We start from the raw sequence: 22,304 nt of genomic DNA, 5'->3' as shown, positions 1-22,304 counted from the left end.
AGTTTCTTACGATGCTTGTGCATCTGGATTTCCTGAACATGAGTGGTGGTTTCTCTGACCTTGGCTCTCACAGCTCTAACCATGATTACGTACCCTCTAATTCCCTGTATTAAATCCCTTCCTGCCTGAAATACTTAGAATAGTTGGTATTTTTGGTCCACATCCGGACTTATACACATACATTACACACATACCTCTAAGTCTCCATGTATTCCTAATGGAACTCCTGTTCTTAACTGAGCTCCTTGTCCCACAGACCCGAGTCCCATGTTTTTACCTGCTCTAGAGAATAAACCTCTTGTGGTTTGCCCATGTGGGAGGGCCCACTGCGCTTGGAGGAGGGATTTGGGGCTCTGATTGCTACCTAGACGGATTTTCAAACCTTCCTTCTTGAGTGCTAATTCTCTTTTCACTCCCCTGCGCTGTTCTTCCTTCAGCCCTTGTTCCACCTCAGCTTTCAGAGTTCCTGGAGCTACTAGTTCTGGAGTCTCTGGGAAATTCTGGGGTGGACATCAGATCGGATCTTGGTTTTCTCCGCTGCAGGAATCCTCTTTGTCGGCTCCTCTTAGTCTTGTACTGCTTCTCCATCTGCAGTCCGGTTTCCAGATTTTGTTGCTACGGTTGATGTTTCTTAAAGACATGATGTCTTTACTGTTCTTTTCTTTGGGTTTCAGGAAGGAGTGAAATTGACGTATATGTGTAATCTGCCCCACATACACTAGAATCCCGCTTTCCCAAATGAATAATCAAGAAGGCACTTCCTGTCTCTTTTTGGCTGCCGTTAATTATCTTTCAAGCTGTATCATTTTTAGAGTCTGGGAATGTAGGAGACAATGCTGATCCTGTCAGGGAGCCGCTTGGGAAAGTTTGTGTCCTCAGTTGTATCTGTGCAGCTCTGAATTCTGTTTTCACTCCCCTGCGTTGTTCTTCCTGTGGACTGGAGTGCAGTTAAGGGTGCTGCCCTTCATTTAGGGCCACAGGCTGGGAGATGTACAGTATTATCAGCTCTGCCTCCCTCTCCCTCCCTTGCTTTATAAAAAATTGTATAAGGGGCGCCTGGGTGGCTTAGTCGTTAAGCGTCTGCCTTCCGCTCAGGTCATGATCCCAGGGTCCTGGGATCGAGCCCCACATCGGGCTCCCTGCTCCGTGGGAAGCCTGCTTCTCCCTCTCCCACTCCCCCTGCTTGTGTTCCCTCTCTCGCTGTGTATCTCTCTGTCAAATAAATAAATAAAATCTTCAAAAAAATTGTATAAAATGCACATAACATAAATTTAACCATCTTAACGGTGTTTAAGCGTCCTGTTTGGTGGCATTAAAGGACATTCACGTTGTTCCATGACCATCACCACCGTGCCTCTCTGGAGCTCTTCATCTTGCAAAACTGAAACTCTGTCCCCTTTTACCAATAACTCCCCAGCCCACCAGCCTCCCAGCTTCTGGCAACCATCATTCTGTTTTCTGTCTCTGAATTTGCTCTAGGTACCACCTTATGGAAGCGAGACCATACAGTAGTTACCCTTTTGTGACGGGCTTATTCCACTTACCATGTTTGTATGGTTTGTCCATGTTGTAGCATGTGTCAGAATTTCCTTCCCTTTTAAAGCTGAGTAACATTCCATTGTATGTGTAGACCACATCTTGTTTATCCATTCATCTGCTGATGGACACTTGGCTTGCCTCCATTTTTGCCTATTGTGAGTAAGGCTGCTGTGGGCATGCGTGTATCTCCCTCTTTTATTTTATTTTGTTTTATTTTATTTTTTAAAAGATTTTATTTATTTATTTGATAGAGAGTGAGAGTACAAGCAGAGGGAGAGGGAGTGGGAGAGGGAGAAGCAGGCTCCCCGCTGAGCAGGGAGCCCGATGTGGGGCTCGATCCCAGGACCCTGGGATTATGACCTGAGCCAAAGGCAGACGCTTCACTGACTGAGCCAGCCAGGTGCCCCATCTTTTTATTTTTATTTTTTTTTTGTCAAATGATCCTTTATTGAAATATTTTCCTTTGTAGTTAACTAGCTGGGCGTTCCATGGCACCACTGTTGATGTCATCTATGATGTCATGAGGGTGGTGGCCATTAGCATGGCAGTCCACAGGATCTCTTTAATGGTTCCAGCGAGTTCTTTGGCTAAAGATTGGTGCCGCATCTGTCGGCCAATATTGACAATCTCATCAAAAGTGATACTTCCACTGTGCTCAATGTTTTTCTGCTTCTTGCTGTCTCTTGGTGGTTCCTTGAGGGCTTTGATAATCAGGGCAGAGGTAGAAGGTACCCTTTCAATCTGGGCCTGTCTGTTCTAAATGGTCAGTTTCACTGTAATCTTTAGACCCTTCCAATCACTGGTCACCTTGGCGATGTCATCACCAACCTTTTTCGGAGACAGGCCCAGCAGGCTGATCTTTGGCGCCAGGGCAGATGTGGCTCTGACTTCACCACCGGTGCACCTCAGGTACGTGACTTTGTTCTCGCTGGGGTCGAACTTAGGCGGCATGGCGGAGGCAGCTGGTGTCGGATGAGTCCGGATTCGGGACCACTGAAGCGAGTCGCACCTTCGCCTCCTCCGAGGCGAAAGCCAAAAGTTCTCCCTCTCTTTTATATTACATCCCACTAGAGACCAGGTTCCGGGGTAGCCTCCTCTCTCCTTATCCACGGCCCAGGCTCAAGTCCTCATCATCTCTTGCCTGGACTGTTGCATAAGAATTTTCTTAACTGACCATCTTGCCTTCCTTCCAGTCTGTCACACCGCACCCTCAGTTTTCCTAAAACATGGGTCTTATCATGTCATTTCACTGCCTAGATATTTTCAAAGCACCATTCAGGCTTTCCTAACATAGCACCTCACATCAGTTTACCAAGTTGATCCAACTTTCCTTGCCAGTGTTGTCACTTAACACCTAACCTCTACTTACATTCTTTTAGGCCCAAGGGACTTTGTGTTCTTCACATGCTCCATGCCTTCAGCCCTCCATGCATTGGCGCATGCTCTTCCCTTGGCCTGGAATGCCTTCTCCCAACCCCTCACCCCCCCAGGGAAAAACCCTAATGATCCTTAAAAAGCAGCTCAGATGTTCTCTGTAAAGCCCTCACCACTCCCTTGTCCCCAAGCTGAGTTAGACACTCATTTTCCTTTGCTCACGAAGCACTTTGTACATCTCTGTCATGGGTGGGATCCTGATTGTTGAGGACATGGAACACTTGGGGTCTTGTGCACCTGTGCTGCTGAGGCTGCATCTTTTCTGTTTTTCTCTCTCTTCTTTTTTTTTTTTTAAGTAGGCTCCATGCCCAGCATGGAGCCCAACAGGGTGCTTGAACTCACTGTGAGATTGAGACCTGAGCTGAGATCAAGAGTTGGACATTTAAGCGACTGAACCACCCAGGCGCCCCTGTTTTTTCTAATTTTTAAAAATCATGTACATGTATTTTGGAATAAAAAATGTTATTAAAAGTAACCAATACCATATTTTTATTTTGTCATATTATAATCTAAAAAGTCGTAAACTTGACCCTTGACAAGCTAGGGAGAGGTGTCTTGGGTCCTTCCTAGGTGTTTTGTGTGTTGTGATTTTGGGCGCCAGAGGGATCTTGGTGGATGTGATCACACAGAGTGCTCCTCGGGGAGATGACAAGAGGGCTGGTCTCTGTGGAGGTAGCCCGGGCCTCTGGCTGCTGCTCATGTTCAGTATTATGGGCAGTCAGCCCAGGACTCCTCTTGTCCCCAAGCACAGGGAAGATGGGAACAAGAGCACCTATTTTTAGGTCTGGAACAGCAGGTCAATGCAATAATGACAAGAATTTAATGAATCTGAATACGCCTCCAGACTAGAGATGGTGCTTGAGGTGCACAACAGTATGTGTGCTTCCTGTGATGAAATTAAAAATAAAACAATTTGTTTTGTGTTAATTAGCAAGTATTCATACTTACTTAGAGCCTACTATGTACCCAGCACTGCCCTGGGAGGGTCTGAGTGTTTAGGAGGGAAACAGGACCACAGTAAAGAAGAGTGTGACATGGATGTTTCTAGCATAATATGGAGTATGAGCGCCAATTTTGAGTGTCTACTAGGAGTCAAACACGGTGCTGGGTACTTTTATATACATTATCTCATTTAATTACAATAGTAATTGGCTTGTAAGTGATAATTACTATTGTTGCCCTGTTTCACAGAAGAGGAAACAGAGTCAGAGAGGTTATGTAGCTTGCTCAGGGACTTGTTCAAAGACTGGTGCGTGACACAGATGGGACTTAAGCCCTGACGTGTCATGACCTTAGACCCTGAAGCACTTACAGAGTATTAAATTTTAAACATTGTGACACTTACCATGTACGAATGGAGATTTCAGATGCAGGAATAATCAATACAATCTAGAAAAGTACTGGTCTGGACACCTGGATGGGATCTGAAAAGTGGCATTTTGGGGGAGGAAGGGACAGAGGCATGGAGGTGGCACTAAGCTTGGGACATATGTGAGGAAGAGAGGATTACTTGGGCAACTGAAAAGCAAGGCTGAATCCTCTGCGGGTTATAAAGGTTGGCCTTGGTAAAGTTCGACCGATGGGCTGGCCAGCCGGGAGCCAGGGAGCAGCTCGAGGACACTGGTTACTTGCTGTGGCTGTCCTGGAAGCCGAAGGAGGACTAAGGTTGGGAGGTGGGGAGAACTGGAATAGGAATCGGGGTAGTAGTAATATTGGGGGGGTGATGCTTTCATGAGGGTGACGATAGTGGGGAGAGAGATGGCAGAGTGATGGGACTAAACTCAGTAGACATTTTGATGAAAGGTACAGCGCAACTTAGTGACTTAGAATATGCTGCAGATGAAGGAGTGGGAGGAGCTAAAGGTCACTTCAGGGTTTGTAGCGGGACGGATGGAGTGTATCAAGGGCATATACGAGGGTGAGTCGGTCAAATCAGGTGGGTGGGTGCTGCGTGGAGAAGCTCAGACAGGAGTCTGGGGCAGTATTTCCTCCAGGAATTAGAAATTTGAACAGATAATCCTGTTCCACGAGTAGTTACAGAGGGAATACATGCAGACTTGACTGTTGTATGAAATAAAATCACTCTAGAGTAAATCTGCCCCATATTGACTACATGGGCGATTGGCCCAGAGCCTGACGGCTCTTGTGAGTTGCAATTATGAAAACTTTTCTCCTGATGCGACCAAGTGTCGCTTTCTTGGCCCTGGTTAATTCTTTGGGTGTTGCTCAAAGTGGTGACCTGGACACAGATGTCTCTGTCCCCAGCAGTTCTTCGAAATACGCTTGGTGGTCTGTTAGTGGGATCAGTGGATTGACTGGCCAGGAGGAGAGAGGAGTGGGCAGGGGACAAGGGTGAAAGTAATTCACATATTGTATCCTTTAGGCACAGCTGCTGATTTGCGCCTTTGGACGTGTGCCTTTGGGCATGTTCTGCCATTGAGTCTCAAGCCTGAAGCTTTGGACGGAGCCCCAGCCGATATGCACTGTTTCTCTAGGCCTGCACCAGCAGAGCAGGACCACCGACAGATCCAGCCCACTGGCTGGACATCGGTTGATGAGGGTGGGTGGGCTCTGGGGGCCCGGTGGTCCGGAGCCCAGCACCTTGGGCCTTGCCACTGTTCTGTCGGGGGGCTGTCAGCCTGGGGCAGCCACCTCCCAGGGACTCCAGCTGTCCTTTGGAGTTTGGGAAGTGGAGCTGGTGGGTCCTGCTGGAGCCTCTCTCCTCCCCTTCAGGAAAGCCTGGCAGAGCACCTGGCACAAGCTACTTGTGTGGGGTGCTCTCCTTCGCCTGCCCCGTCTGCTTTCCTGGAATGAGACGGCCTTGGTAAAAAAAGGAAGAAACTGCTCTTTTCCCCAAGCCTCCGTGAAGCATGTGCTTGCCCACAGCCGCCCACCTGGCTCCTGCCACCAAAACAACGTCTGCTTCTCAGTTGCCCCAGGCAGCATGTGGAGGGCCGGACTGGCCTGGGTCCCGGCCCCTCCCCCCACCCCATTACTACTTAGTAGCAGTAAGACTTCAGCAGGTGTCTTAATTTCACTGAATTTCCCTGAGCCTTGGCCTTTCCCTCTGTAGTACCTGCCTGGAAGGGATGTTATAATCATGCCTTCCCATTAAACCTGCTTAATGCTAGCCATCTCTTTAAGTGGGATTTAGTTGGGAGGGGATCCTTCTGAGAAGAATGTGAAATGAGATTTATAGTGTCTTGGGGTTGCCAAGGAGAGACAGCCTGTACTTGGCAATTCCGCATGAGGCTCTGCCCTTCAGCAAAAGCCTTGGGCAGGAGTGTTTGCTGGCCTCCTTGCGGGGGAGCTCTGTTCAGGGCCATTATACATACTCAAATCCAGCTCGTAGTGATGGGCTTTTATGGGTTAGCCTGGAAACCTAATCTTCATGTTTAATATAGTTTGTCAGGGGAAATGCATCCTGAAGAAAACCATCTCTTTTTAAAAATGAGAAGAAATGATTATAAAACGTTTTTACCTTTGATAGGTGGTTTCACATTTTCTCTTTTTATATGTAAACTGGGAACTGCTTACGTGGATTGTAGCTTCAGGTTAGCCCTGCCGAAGGTGCTCACTTCAGTGTCCTCACTCTGACAAGTTTTATTTTGCTCATTTGTCCTGTGAACCTTGTAGTAGCTGTTCCTCATGCCTTGCCAAAACCCCTCCCCAGCTGTTTGGGTGACAGCATCCTCATTGCTCCAAATACCCAGAGCAAGGATGTGGTTTTATCCTTAGGAAAAAAGTTCCTAAATGACTGATAGGTGGAACAGTAAATATACAGTGTGTTAAAACGTAGCTGTTTGGAGTCTGCCTTTAGCTGTCTGGGTTGGCTGTGCGGCTCTAAGGCATATGTGGGAGCCCTCTGCAGAGAGGAAAATGGCAAAGTTGGAGCAAATGGGAAGAATCATTACTGCATCAACATTTGTATTTTTTCTTAACACTTCATGGCCACAAGCAAGATTTATCGATGTCCAGGAGAGGCCTACACTCTCCTGGGATTACATACATTTGTTTTTTTCTACTTAGTTTATATGGATAATTTTATTTCAGTGGATTTGCTTTTGGAAGCAAGGTTTTTGGATTTTGCAAATATTGTATTCTGGAAGTTTTGTTCTACTGGCGAGGTGTTTGAGTGTTTCCTTGCTGTCCAGCCTGTTTTTTGATAGTGCTTTTTCCTCATCATATGTCCCCTTTCTGTGGATTGCATGCTTGCTGCCCTTGATCTGGAACCTTGTTTTACTTTCTTATTGCCCATTGGCTTCCCATCTGCCTGTACTTAATTTTTGCATTTAAAAACTCTTGTCCAGGGGCGCCTGGGTGGCTCAGTCGTTAAGCGTCTGCCTTCGGCTCAGGTCATGATCCCAGGGTCCTGGGATGGAGCCCCGCATCGGGCTCCCTGCTCTGCAGGAAGCCTGCTTCTCCCTCTCCCTCTGCCCCTGCTTGTGTTCCCTCTCTCGCTGTGTCTCTCTTTGTCAAATAAATAAAATCTTGAAAAGAAAAAAAACAAACTATTGTCTGTTTGTTTGGCTCTAGAAGCCAGAATGTACTGGGGATCTGTGCTCTGGTCATTGGAATATTTATAGGTACCATTCAGATGTGAAAGTACCTGAGAGGCAGAATTAATGGGCAGGTGGTTGTTTGATGAAAGCAAGAGTTCAACAGAGAGGTGGGTAGTCTTATGAGTCTAATGAGTTAAAACAGGAGCTGTCCTTGATTCTGCCCTTTTCCACACACCCCTCTCTAATCCATCTTTTTGCTCAGGGACTCTTTCTTAAAATTATAACCTGCACCTGCCAAAGTTTCCCTGTCCCTGCTGTGAGTCCCCTTCCCTGACTTCCTGCCACCTCCCCCAGGCTAAGCCACCATCTTGACTTGTTTAGACAGGGGCTGTCTAAAAGAACTTTCTGTGGTGATGGAATTGTTCTGCATCTCCAGTATGGTAACCCATGTGGCTCTTGAGCACTTGCCACGTGGCCATTGTGTTTGAGAAACTGAACTTCTAATATAACTAATTTAAATTAATTTAGAGCTAAATATTTCCATGTGGCCAGTGGTGGTGTGGTTCTAGACTGCGTAATAGCTTTGTAACCTTATATTCTCTTTGCCCCCACCCTACAGTTCCCCCCAGTAGCCAGAGTGATCTTGTAGTAGGATGTAAATGTCATCAGAGCACCAACCGGGCTTGTCTTTCTCTCCCTCTGCTGAATCAACTCCTCCTGCCCCACACCCCACCAACTTCTGTAACCCCCAGAGGAGACATCACTGCCTCATTCTCCTTCACAGCTTTTCCCCACTCCACACAGACGATCTCTGAATCCCCTTCTATGAACACAGATGGCATCTACCTGGGCTGGGGTACAGGGACCTGGCTTTGTTTCACTTCTCTCTTGTCACCACATTCTCATCTATCTCCCTGAGATTACACACTTCATCCCCTCTTTTACTTGTGTGTTCCCAAATCTCCTAAGCCACACATTTTGAGATAATCTTAGTTATTTCAGATAATCTTAATTACTGGGAGTAGCAAGAACATACAGCCCCTTAGAGCTATGAAGTTGGTTGCGAAAGCCTGAAGAAAGCTTGGGTTAAGAAAAGGGAACATTTGAACAACTGCTCGTTCTATTATGTATACATATAATTAGTTCTAAACACATTTGGTTGTTTCTGCTATTAAAAAGTGAATCAGTTTTCCTGAAGAAAATTAGAAAATGTGAAAGACAACACGAAGAAAACCATCCCGTGTGAGTTGTGCGTGCAGAGATGACGTTCCACAACGTGCAGGGCCAGCACGTTGCGTATATTGTAACATCATAAGTGCTGTTTGGTTCCCTGATCTTTTCACTCAAAAATACTGTGCAGAGCTTTTCCTTTCAGTAAATACGCATTACAAATAAATCTTAAATGGCTGAAGGGTGTTACAGTTCATGGATGTATAAATTACTAAAGAAATCTGTTCTTGGGCATTCAGGTGATTTCCTTTCACTGTTACAAGTAGCTAATTCAGTTCATTTCTTTTTCTTCCCTTTTTTTTTAATCAGTGTTCTAGAAAATACTGTTTTCTTATCCTTTTCATCTCCCTTTTGCATGAATGTGTGAGTCACAGCCTTCCTGGGTATTAGTATGGAATTTGTCCTGGACGGGGATTTGTTGTGACGCCATCTACCTACATCATGTTTCTCTTTGCGGCGATGGCGGCTTGTTTTCCACACTGGTCTGTGGTTATAAAAACAAGCGTTACGCAGCAACTTTGTTTCCTGAGTGCACTGCTCACACAGGCTCGCTCTCCCTTCCTGTCTTCCAGCGGAGGCCGGTCTCCAAGAACACACCATCGTAAACAAAGTTCTCTGAACACTTACCGATTGACAATGTGGTGTATTTTTATTTAAAATGACTGTTCACTTGCTATTCTGAAAACATGTAACCTTGACCTTTATATTCGCCTTGGTTTTAATATTTTTTTAAAAGGCAGCAGTGTAAAGAAAGGTGACTTTGTCCTCGATGTTACTTCTGAATAGCATGTAGGATAATACAATGTAAAGTAATAAATGAACAAATGTTTGTATATCATGTTTATATTGAAATGCTTTGAAGAGTGGGTTTAAGCAACGCATGGGCTTCTAATGTTGCTCCTTTCTCGTGGTTTGATTGTGGGGTGGGAGAAATTGTCGTAGGGGATCATTATAGAACTTTAGAGAAGCCCTGAATAACATTTCTTGACTTCCTTGTGATTTCAGGTTTCCAAATCAAGTCTTGCATGTTGGTCAAGTTTCTGTTTAGCGCATCATGAAAATGATCATTAGAATGTTATTTAGCTGAGAGCATGCAGAAAAGTGCACACTGGCCATTCTGGGCTGGGTGGCCTCTGGAAGTAGGAGCCAGATCGGGTCTAAGGTGGGATGGGGTGTGGACATGGCAGCCACTGTCCTGAAGAACCAGTGAGGCTGGCTTGGTCACAGAAAGGAGGGGAGCTGGGGTAACGGGGTTCAAGTGTTCAAGCTGCTGAGAGCCTAGCTTTAGCTGAACAAACCTGAAAAACTAGTGTTCCTGCAGATGCCGGGGGCTGTTCTTCTGTGCATGGCCACCAGCTTTCTTTTGATGATCCTCATTGTTTAGTTCTGTCAAAGACTTGAAATGGAGCCTGTGCTCTGAAGTGTCTTAAATACAGATCAGAAGGGTGCTGAGCATCAGTTCCAGAGAGAGACTAAACTCTGGGACTGGATGACAAATAACTACACAAACTTTGCCACTCAGTCCAATACTGTTTCTTCAGTTCTGCTCTGTACCAGGTACTGTTGTTGGAATTTAGTAATGAACGTGACGTGATTTCCCTGCCCTCAAGGAGCGAATGTGTGATTCAGGATCTGAACATGGTGGCCTCAAATGAAGGACGCCTGGGTTTCTCACAGCCACAGATTTCAGTGAATGAGATGCTAACAGTCATGAAATACAAGTGGATTTGGGGTTACGGACCAGCCGCACAGGGTGATGAGCCAGGAGATACGGGAATCGGTTACGGGCACAGGATGGTCGGTGGGCAAGTGGACAGGCGTGGGATCTGGGGAGCTTGTACATTCATGGAGACATTGGTGTATGTAGCTGGTTTTGGTGTGGGCTGCCCTGAAGGTCTGGGGCCTGACCCGATGTCTCTGAAGGTCCTTGAAGTGACGCTTTCTTGACCATGAGACACTCTTAGAACTGTAGTGTCCTGGGCAGTTCTAAGAATGGGGTGTGGACATGGCAGCTGGTAGCTCGAGGCCAGGGCTACTCAAGTGGGGTCAGCTGACTGGTTCCAAGAGGTAAGTACAAACACTGAGAGTAAGCATTTAGAAATTTCTATAGCAACTTGACATTGTAGCCACATCCAAGTGTGTGAGCAGTGGATTAGTTTGAACAGCGTATAGACCCATTTGGGTTTTGTGGGACTTACACGTGGGAGTAAGTTCACAGCTGGCTGGAGCCGGGACTAGTCACGTGCAGTGGGGTCACATGTCTTTCCTTAACGAACAGAAACAAAACGAAACACAACACCAAACAATCTGGTCCTTCGTGATAGTACTCTGACAAACACTTCTTTGGACCCAGCACAAAGGTAATGGGAGGTAAGGCTGTGAGCCCCAAGGTGAAGAACTTAAATATAAAACCGTTGATGACATTCCAGCTTCATTTTAGGTCTTGGTCAATGAACAGACTTCCCTTCCTCTCTTCTTTTCCTCCTTGTCATCGGCATGTGTTTTTTTCATGAACATTATTTTTCTGTGCATACTGTATACAATTCTATACTATGTCCTATATACATGACATACAATTCGTAATATTACTCAGCCATCAAAAAGAATGAAATCTTGCCATTTGCAATGACATGGATGGAAGTAGAGGGTATTATGCTAAGCGAAATAAGTGAATCAGAGAAATACAATTATCATATGATCTCACTCATATGTGGAATTTAAGAGAGGATCATAGGGGAAGAGAGGAAAAAAATATAACAAGATGAAATCAGAGAGGGAGACAAACCATAAGAGACACTGAACTCTAGGAAACAAACTGAGGGTTGCTGGAGGGGAGGTGGGTGGGGGGAAGGGGTAACTAGGTGATGGACATTAAGGTGGGCATGTGATGTAATGAGCACTGGACGAATCACTAAATTCTATCCCTGAAACTAATACTACACTATATGTGAACTAACTTGAATTAAAAAAAATCTTGAAAAAAGAAAAATAACATTATAATATTTTGTTGTGTTTATATGCCACAAGTTCTTAGCTCCTCTGTTTGGGAGCTCTTTTTCCTATTATAAATAGTGCATCTGTGAATATTTTTGTGCAAATTAGGGTTTTTTTTTTCCTTTTTCTTTTGGGTTCCTGCAGTCTGTACCCAAAGGAGAAATACTGTGTCAAAGGGTCATAGTTGTATTGATCTCTAGAAAGATGGAACCGATTTATATTGTGAGAGTACATATACAGGTTTTCTCTTTGGCTTCAGGCTTTGTAATTTTAATATTTTTTGCTAGTTTAGTAGGCATATACTTGCCTTGAGATTGTTTTAATGTGCTTATTACTTCAGGAGGTAGTGAGAATGTGATGATTTGATTTTAATATTTTCTCACAATTAAAACTAAACGATCTTAAAAGAAAAACTTACCAAGTTGAAACTGAATGCTGACATCTTGTAATTTTATCAATTTTTACATAATTTGGATATAAACTTTTCTTCATTGTACTTTACATCTTTCCTCATTCTGTTGTGATTGGTTTTCTATTTGTTTCATTTTTTTTTGTAGTGTAAAACTTGTTCATTAGTGTTTACATTTTTATACTCAACTACACCATCTCTCTATCCTATATTTTCTTGGCCAGAAATTATTTTCCCCTTAATAAGTGGGATAAATATGCTCTTCTGCTCTATTCTGGTTTTTTAAATGCTTATCTCTTGGAGCTCTTGGACCTTATTCCATGTTTGGTATAAGACGTAGATCGAGGTTAATTTTATTGTATACTGTTGTCTCACTGTCCCATTAACTTTTTTTTCTTTTTTAAAGATTTTTATTTATTTATCTGACGAAGAGAGAGAGAGCACAAGTGGGGGGAGTGGCAGGCAGAGGGAGAGGGAGAAGTAGGCTCCTCTCAGAGTAGGGGGAGCCCGATGTGGGACTCAATCCCAGGACCCCGGGATCATGACCTGACCTGAGCCAAAGGCAGTCGCTTAACCAACTAAGCCACCAGGCGCCCTGTCCCATTAACTTTAATCAGTGATTTTCCCGCATTTTGTGTTTTGACATATATTAAGCAGTTACCATAGAATGAGTATATTTTTGGAATCCTCATGCATGCTAAAATTTATTTTAAAAATTACTGCAATATATCTGAATTTCATTTATAACCTGTTTTAATTTAATAAACCACTCTACCAGGGCGCCTGGGTGGCTCAGTTGTTAAGCGTCTGCCTTCGGCTCAGGTCATGATCCCAGGGTCCTGGGATCAAGCCCCGCATCGGGCTCCCTGCTCGGTGGGGAGCCCACCTCTCCTTCTCCCACTCCCCCTGCTTGTGTTCCCTCTTTCGCTGTGTCTCTCTCTGTCAAATAAATAAATAAATAAAATCTTAAAAAAATAATAATAAAGCACTCTACCATCATCACTTGAGAAAAGCATTATTTTGTATTCTGCCCTCTTATTCTTCAAGTTGTATTTCACTGTCAATTGGTAGTTTTCTAATCTGCATGATTTCTTTCTTTAAACATTTTTTATTTTTTTATTTTTTATTTATTTATTTATTTTTTTTAAGATTATTTATTTATTTATTTGAGAGAGAGAGAATGAGAGACAGAGAGCACGAGAGGGAAGAGGGCAGAGGGAGAAGCAGACCCCCTGCTGAGCAGGGAGCCCGATGTGGGACTCGATCCCGGGACTCCAGGATCATGACCTGAGCCGAAGGCAGTCGCTTAACCAACTGAGCCACCCAGGCGCCCAACATTTTTTATTTTTTTAGAGAGGGAGAGAGAAAGTGAAGTGAGGGTGGCGGAAGGGCAGAGGGAGGAGAGAGAATCTCAAGCCAGACTTTGAACTGAGCTCAGAGCTCTACATGGGGGCTCGATCTCACAACCCTGAGATCATGACCCAAGCTGAATCAAGAGTTGGATGCTCAACCAACTGAGCCACCCAGGTGCCCCCTATTTTTATTTTTCTCTAAAGACATAGTGCATCACACCTTAAGACAAAGGACACTGGACATTGAGAGACTCACCCCAGTCTTTACACTCTGGGGCAGTTCCTTTTCTTCTTGAATGTACTTTGCCTAGCATCATTACAAAACCCAAGACGTGATCTTAGTTTCTGCAATTTTAGCACAGTGCTTATGCAAAAGAAGGTCCTGCCCGATTTCAAGGCTGCACTTTCGGCCACAGGAAGGCAACTGCTTTACGGTATTTTCCAGGGCAGTAGTCTTAGTGGGGGTGCAGCTGGTTAATGAGAGCATGAGGTTGAGGGTTGGAAAACTAAGAGTCAGCTCATCTCTGACCCCAGGCTATCAGCCAAAGGAATTGGGAGAGAAAGACTTGTCAGCATAGGCTTATCATTAGCGAAAGAAGGTGTTCAGAGCACATGGCATGGAGTACTGCCTTTGAACGTGAAAAGAGTCTTACAGGATCACTACGTAGACATTAATACGGCAAGAGGGAAGAAAGCATGGATCATTAGACTGAAGTGTTTGTTCTATATGGGGTAGCTTTTAAAGAGATTTGGATCTCACTGTGTCCTGAAGTTTTAGTACTGGTGGCAAGTGCTGTGGGTAGCACCCCCGTCTCAGAGCTGCTGGTGGAGGGACACACAGGGCTTCAGAAGCCAGCCGTGTGTGGGGTGGACGAGACCCGAGGATGTCTGTCATAGAATCTTCCCTATGTGGGGCCATTTGCCTCTGAGTGCTAAAGCATTTTCCTCTCTGATTATGGACTTTGTGACAGTATCAGGTGACCCCAGAAATTGAGAATGAATGTTTGGGGTATATTAGATTTTTTATCAAATTCCCTAGTAAGTCAAAAACTCTTGGCAATGAGATTAGCAAAGACTTTATGACTATTTTAGAGATTACTTTGTAAACTCTTGCATTATATAGCTATTCTGTGTTTTTCTCCAGAAAAATGCTGTACTTGAACATGTTTCTTCTTCCACTTGCTAATTTCTTGGTTCTCTCGCTAGTTGGTTAATATGTTTTTCTGATAGATTAGTATTTGTTGCCCCCAGCCAGTGTGGATGTCAGACTCACTGTTTTCTTCCTTCTGCTTATTTCCCCCAATTATAAAATAATTGAGATAATAGGAGATACACGTGGCACACGGAACTGTAGCTCTTAATAAATAATTGCTATTGTTTATGTAATGCTTTACAGCACGAAATGTATCTCACCCCTTTTTAACTTTTTTTTTTTTTTAAAGACACATCTGTTCAGTGTCATGATCAGACTATTACATTTAGCAATCAACAGCATGGGTGCAAAAAAAAAAAAATCTACATTAAAACCCTTTGTTGGAATGCTTTACACTTTCCACGGAACAGAAACTAAAATAGCCTGTTATACAATTAGTCACAAATACAGTCCTTGAGTTTTTTGCCCATACACATGAGTATTGTCTAAAACATGTCTTCTTTGTAGCAGCGAGGCCCTGCCACCACTGTGCTTGGCCGAGTTCACAAATCTGTTGTAACCTGTAGCTTCCCTGTCACTTCTCGGGCTCTCCTCTCCTGCTAAGCCTTGTTTCCTGGTAGTAATTAAAACCTTCTGCCACTGCCGTAGCTACTGCCGCTGCCGGAACCACCATAGCCACCTTGGTTTCGTGGTTTGGCAAAGTATTGGCCTCCACCACCATGGGGGCCAGAGCTTCTGCCTCCAAAATTTCCTCCTTTCATGGGTCCAAAATTTGAGGATTGATTGTTGTAATTGCCAAAATCATTATAGCTTCCGCCACCTCCAGAGTTGCTTCCATCATTACCAAATCCGTTATAGCCATTCCTACCGCCACCATATCCACCACCGCCTAGACTGCCACCAAAGCCACCTCGACCACTGAAGTTCCCTCCACGACCAAAGTTGTCATTCCCACCAAAACCACCTCCACGACCACCACCAAAGTTCAGAACCACTTCGACCTCTTTGGCTGGATGAAGCACTAGCCATCTCTTGCTTAGATAGGGCTCTCCTTACTTCACAGTTGTGGCCATTCACAGTATGGTATTTCTGAATGACAGTCTTGTCTACAGAGTCATGGTCATCAAATGTTACAAAAGCAAAACCTCTCTTTTTGCCACTGCCTCGGTCAGTCATGATCTCAATCACTTCAATTTTCCCATACTGTTCAAAATAATCTCTTAGATGATGTTCTTCAGTGTCTTCTTTAATGCCACCAATAAAAATCTTTTTCACAGTTAAGTGGGCACAAGGTCTTTGAGAATCTTCTCTTGAGACAGCCCTCTTTGGTTCCACAACTCTTCCATCCACCTTGTGTGGCCTTGCGTTCATGGCTGCATCCACCTCCTCCACAGTGGCTTATGTGACAAACCCAGCGCTCCTGGAGCTCTTGGTGTTTGGGTCTCTCATTACCACACAGTCCGTAAGCATTCCCCATTGCTCAGAATGGCTCCTCAGACTCCTCGGTTGTTTGAAAGCTCAGACCTGTGCTGAAGAGCTTCCGCAGCTGTTCAGCTTTGGGAGACTCTGACTTAGACATGACGGCGGTGGGAGGGGAGACTTTAACGATACGTCCACGGGCAGAAAAGCTCACCCCCTTTGAACTTAACGAAACCCTGTGAGGTGGGAATTATTGCTGGCCATGCTTATGAAAGAAAATACTGAAGCTTAGAGACTGAATGACAACCTTTAGGCCACAGAGCTAATTAGTGACAGTTCAGGACCCTGGTTACAAATCTCATATTTTCCCTGGTATATCTTCTGGTTTGAATTCTTTTGATTGAATTACATTTTATTGGAAGAGAATGGAAATGTTATTTTTTAAAATCACAGTATGTGGTGCTCAATTTAATGGGCCTAATGAATAACTCACCATTATAATGATGCAAGTTTTGTAAGGGTTATGACTATGCAAAAAACATGTCTTTTTAAAACTTTTGAAAGGATTTAATCTGTTGATCAAGTGAATATAGTACGTTGTCTTTAGTTGAAAAACTTTTCTAGTTTTATTCAAATGATCTCATTCAAAGAGAAAAAGTTATCCAGAAGCACAAACTAAATAACTCTGAGTTTTCTGAATGCTATTTTATAGTCAAATTTAAAAATTTCATTTGCAAGATGTTTGTTGCCAGAGTATAAAATTGAAATTGATTTTTCCTATAAGCCTGTATTCCATGACCTTGCTAAATTCATTTATGAGTTTTACTAGTTAGTAGTTTGTAGATTTTTAAGGATTTTCCATATAGACTATAATGTTATGAGCAAATCGAGACCATTTTACTTCTTTATTTGTGATTTTTTTTTTAAAAGATTTTACTTATTTGACAGAGAGAGACAGCGAGAGAGGGAACACAAGCAGGGGGAGTGGGAGAGGGAGAAGCAGGCTTCCCGCTGAGCCCGATGCGGGGCTCGATCCCAGGACCCTGGGATCATGACCTGAGCCGAAGGCAGACGTTTAACGACTGAGCCACCCAGGCGCCCCTTTATTTGTGATCTTTATGCCTTTTTCCTTTTCTTGCCTTATGCAATATATTTGCTATGATAATAGACACATATCTGAACTAATGCTGCTATAATATCCTCATTGTGATAAGACTCATTTATGTCTGGCTTATAAACCAAAGATACAGTGTTGGAGAATTTTATTAGAAATTAAAAATATATACAATCTTGAGTTATTGGAACTTAAAAATTATTTTTCATGTTTGTAGTGAACATCAGTGCCTGTTTTGATGTTGAATTTGTGCTCCACTAAAATGTAAGGAATTTTGATAGGCGCTTGTTGGCAATTCTGATAGATTTTTTTAAAAATTATTTTTAAAAATTATTTGGTGAGGTGACACTGACAAGAGCTTAATAAAAATCCACTTTCATTGAGGAAAGGATGGCTAATTTTATGGATTTTATTTATTTATTTATTTATTTATTTAAGGGGGAGAAGGGGAGGGAGGGACAGAGGTGGAGAATCTCAAGTAAACTCTGAGCTGAGCCCGGAGTCCAGTGTGGGGCTTGATCTCACGACCCAGAGATTATGACCTGAGTCGAAACCAAGAATCAGATGCTCAGCCGACTGAGCCACCCAGATGCCCCAAGGATGGCTAATTTTATAGGTAAATTGAGAGAAAGAGGAGAGATGAAATTGGGATAGAAACTCAAGCATTCAAAATGTGAACAATATCCTTGACTGTTCACTGTGTCAGTATGTCAGTAATTAAATAATATTTGAAATGTGGCATAGAAAGAGAAATAACTTTAGTTTAACTGACACTTTCAAGCCATGTGAACTTGGACAAGTGACTTATCCTTAGTTCTTTTTTTAAACTGTAAAATGGAAATAATAATAAGCAGCTTGTGGTATTGTCAGGCTTAGAAATAGTATATGAGAAGCACCTGGCACATATCAGGGATGCAAAAATAAGTAGCTAGGATTATGATAGGACTCCATCCTTTATTATTTACTCATTAAGTTATTATTGATTTATTAAACTGTCCTAATTTATTAATGGGTACCATCACATATCATGTGTCACCGAAGGAAGGGATGAGTATTTTTGAGTCGAAGAACCCTGTCCTGCTAAAAGAGTATATAACTTTCTGTTCCTGGAGACTTGCACTGATCAGTGAAGAGTGATTGATAAACCATTGCAGTGGTGGGAGTTGGATCACTGGCCAAGCTTCTTCTTTCCCTTATTGTCCTTTACCCCAGTTTGGAGAGTCAGACAAGCAGGTGGATTTCCCAGGGCCTCTGAGGCTCTCGCAACTGGGAAATTGTGGGCAGCTCTCCGGGAGCACCTGGGAGCAGGGGTTGGGGTGGGAGCTGCTGCCGTGCGTGGCTGTGGAGCCCTGGAGGGTCATCGCAGGGGATTACGACGACCAGGTGGCCTTTTGCTGGGCCTTGTCTTCCTCGTTCGCCCTCCTTCCCTTCCCCTTTTTTGTATTTAAATGACTTGGCGAGGTATGCCCGGCTAATTTTGTCATCTGTCTCTTTCTCCTAGAATTCTGAAGGTGGACTCTATGTATGCATGAATACATTTTTGGCCTTTGGAAGGGAACATGTTGAAAGACATTTTCGAAAAACTGGACAGAGTGTATACATGCACCTGAAAAGACACGTGCGAGAGGTGAGACACACGCTGGGAGAACTGGCCTTGAGATCTTTCCGGTAACGTTGTTGTGCTGTGCGTTATCACCTGGAGGGTTTACTCTGCCCACGTGACTTCTGATGCCCTTTGATGATGGGAAACAGAAACATGACTGTTGGCAGAAATTCATAGATTTCCCCAAACCCTACCTTACCCAGTTTAATTTTTCTCTTCCTCTGAATTTCTCATTAGTGTTAATAAGACATGAATCGATTGAAGGAAAAAAATTAAGTCAAAAATACAGACAAGTACACAGAATAATGTCAGAAATCCACAAATCAGAAATAAAAAAATATTTGGATGTTTTTGCTTCAGACTTTTTTTTTTTTTTTTTGAGCAAGAGAAAGAGCTTTCCTGAAAGCTCAAGTCCCTTTTGTTTCCCTCCTCAGTAGTAACCATGGCTGCGATTTTGTTCTCATTCCTATGTATGTCATTATATTTCATTTATGTATGGATAGTTATGAACAATATATAGAAGGACTTTATGTGTTTTTAAGATGTAGATAAATACTATCATACTGTTACCTATAATTCTGTGTAGAGCTTTCCCTTTTCACATTGTTCTTGAACTCTATTCGTGTTGCAATGCATCTGAATATACTTAATTCATTTTATGATTTATTATTCCCTCTTAAGAGTACCTTGTCATTTATTATCCTGCTGTCCTATAGATGAACATTTAGATTGTTCCCATTTTTTTTTTTTTCTTTTTCGCTTCTACAAACGAGGCAACCATTAAATATCTGGAAATGGTAATGTTGTGTGTGGGTGTGCTTATCTTCATTTTGGTGAGGTATTGCCAAATCCTTCCCCCGTGTGGTTGCACCAATTTATACTCCTATCTGCACTGATTATCAATTCCTGTTTTCCCACACCCTCACCAACACTTGGTCAGACTTTTGATTTTTGCCAATCTAATGGTTGCAAAGTGGCATCTAAATGATTGGCATTTCCTTCTGGGAGGGTTGGACATCTTTATATATGTCTATCGGCCATCCTGGTTTTCTCTTCCTGGTTTTCTCTTCTCTGGTTTTCCTTTTTTCTTATGGTCTGTGGCTTGACTTTTTGCTTCATTTATGAATTATTGTGTATAGAAGTTTTGAATTTGATGTTAGATTTATTAAACTTTTTTCTTATGAATTGTGCCTTTTGTATCTTATCTAAGAAATTGTTTCCCAACTCAAGGTTATAACCATATTTCTTTTAATACTTTTGTTTTTGAAGTGCATGTGTGTTTGCATGAGCATATGTGTGACATTTTTGAACTTTAATCAGTCTATAGTTTATTGTTGTATTTGTGTGAAGTATGGGAATCTGTTTTTTATTTTCCTCACTGGTAACCAGTTGTCCTGCTCTTACAAGAGTAGTGCAGTCTTTTTCAATGATTTATAGTACCATCTTTTTTTTTTTATATTTTGACTGGCCATTTGTACCTGGGTCTGTTTTGGGGCTCTCGGTTCTTTTCTGTTGATCTTATTTTTCTGTCTCTGCATTATTGCAGCAAGCCTTGATATCTGGTAGTGCAAGCACTTTTTCCAGAACTTCCCTGGGTTTAGACATTTATTTTTCTATGTAGATTTTAGAATCAGTTCATCTAGTTTAAAAAATCCTGTTGAGATTTTGAGCACGAACACAGTGAATTTAGAGATTAATCTATAATCCACAGCATCGGGTAAACTCCATTGAGGGCAAGGATTTTTGTCTGTTTTGTTCAGTTCTGTGTCTTCAGCACTTAACAGTCCCAGCACATAGTAGGTGCTTCATAAATATTTATTGAATGAGTATTCAAAATGACATACTCTCTGTTTATTCAGTTCTCTTTTGTCTCCTTAAATACTATTTTGTAATTTTCAATAAAAGAGCTTGTATTTTGTGAGATTTTTTTAGGTACTCTGTAATTTTTGTAACTGTTGTTACTGCTAATTTTTACTTCATGTATTTTAATTGGTTATTGATGATATTTGGGGATGTTATAATATTCAAATATTGACTTTTATACTTAGCAATACTATTCAGCTTTCACTTCAGTCCTAATAGTTTGTAGACTGTGTTGGAACTTCTAAAGAGTCGATGCTGATTTGAAGTTCATCTGATCGTTCATCCTAGCCTATCTAATATGTTCTCTGTTTAAGTTCCAGACACAGGAGAGATCCCCAAATTGGACAGTGGGCAGAGTAGGAGGAAGAGGAGGAAGAAAGGCCAGGAGGTCAGATAAGCCATCAACTCAATGATTAGCTTTAAAATAATCTAATGTTCACCTGATAGTACATGATTTATATTCACTGCTCTTGTTATGTGGGACCTAGCAATTCTTATGAGGTATGCTTTGTCCCGGACATATGTCTTAGGATAAAATGATGAAGGTTTAGGAAACCGGGGGGGTGGAAATGAAACCTAGGCCCTGAGGCTTGAGATAACTTGTTCCAAAGCTTGTGGTAGAATTGCAGAATGCTGGCAGTCTTGTGCGGTTAGCTCTGCCTCTTAACTTTTCAGTTAAATATTTCACTCTCTGACCACAACCTTTTCTCAGTTTAGCTCTCATTTATTCTGATTTCACTCTGTTGTTTTCCCTCCTTACAGTTTGCAGGCCCGTGACTTGTCCAGGTGACCACTTCCCCTGTTTGTTGAGATGGCTTCTCAGGGCTTAAAATGTTCTCTTACCACCAGTGCCCTCAAGGGGCTCTTATGCCCTTGTCTTGCCTCCTTAACTGTCCCCAGAGCTCTGGCTAGTCATGCTGTCAGTGTCGTCCTGGCTTCCAGGAGCACACTGCGAGCAATCCTGCACCACCATGGTCTGGGGCCCTGTTAGACTCCTGGCCTCCCCCTTCTGCTGGGCCCACTCACTGCCCAGCAAACCTGGCCTGCAGCTTCTCCCACTCCAGACTCTGGGTGCCGTCCTCAGGGCGCTACCAGGGAGGCCTCCCTCATCATCCTCAGAAAACGATTTGACTTGTACTTCCCTGAGAAACAGGGACGCTGGACAGGAACTTCCTGAGCTGCTTGCCTTGGGTTCCCACAACCCAGCAGAAAGCTATGTTCTCTGTCCTCACAGCTCTGTTTCCTCCTCGGAAACTTGCTTCTTCCTTAACTCCCTTTTCTTCAACATCTCGCTCTTCTGGCTTTTTCCTTCCACCTTAAAAAAGAACACATCACAAAACTGTCCCTGTAATTTGTGTCCTCCTTTGGCCAACCCATCCCTCAAGTAAAGTGTCTTTAAAAGCTTTCCTGTTCTCATCATCTCTAGTATCCCTCGCTGGAAGTTCAGCATTGCCGTTGGGTCGATCTTCCTGCTAATCCACTAAAACTGCCAGGGCTGTGGTGACCGCTGCATTGTCTTGCTTGGTGGATATGTTTCAGCCCTGATTTTGCTTGGCTTTTTGAGTATTTGAACTTGCTTCCCTCTTGGAACTGCTCCTCTCCTGCTTTCGTTGGCACCATTCTTTCCTGGCTTCCTCTTGTTTTTTTAGGCTGCCTTTTCTGACTTTGTCTCACTGGCATCTCTTCATTCAT

The 22,304-nt window shown here is 43.2% G+C and overlaps 1 protein-coding gene and 1 non-coding gene across 3 annotated transcripts in view; one reads left to right on the top strand and one right to left on the bottom strand.

The window, feature by feature from the left end:
* USP13 (ubiquitin specific peptidase 13) overlaps positions 1–22,304 on the top strand; it is a 128,674-nt gene that overhangs the window by 6,524 nt on the left and 99,846 nt on the right. For both annotated transcript variants that reach the window (XM_036115935.2, XM_036115933.2), the window contains exon 2: positions 18,648–18,773. In XM_036115935.2, the coding sequence (XP_035971828.1) occupies positions 18,648–18,773 (126 nt within the window). The remainder of the gene's footprint in view (positions 1–18,647; positions 18,774–22,304) is intronic.
* On the bottom strand, positions 13,665–13,841 carry LOC118550796 (small nucleolar RNA SNORA81). Its single transcript, XR_004924747.1, has one exon. It is a non-coding gene; the product is annotated as a small nucleolar RNA SNORA81 (small nucleolar RNA).

The sequence above is a fragment of the Halichoerus grypus genome, chromosome 1 (assembly GCF_964656455.1).
Source record: "Halichoerus grypus chromosome 1, mHalGry1.hap1.1, whole genome shotgun sequence".
Lineage (NCBI taxonomy): Eukaryota > Metazoa > Chordata > Mammalia > Carnivora > Phocidae > Halichoerus > Halichoerus grypus.
The sequence above is the reverse complement of the archived record's forward strand: the minus strand, read 5'-3'. Positions and strand labels throughout refer to the sequence as shown.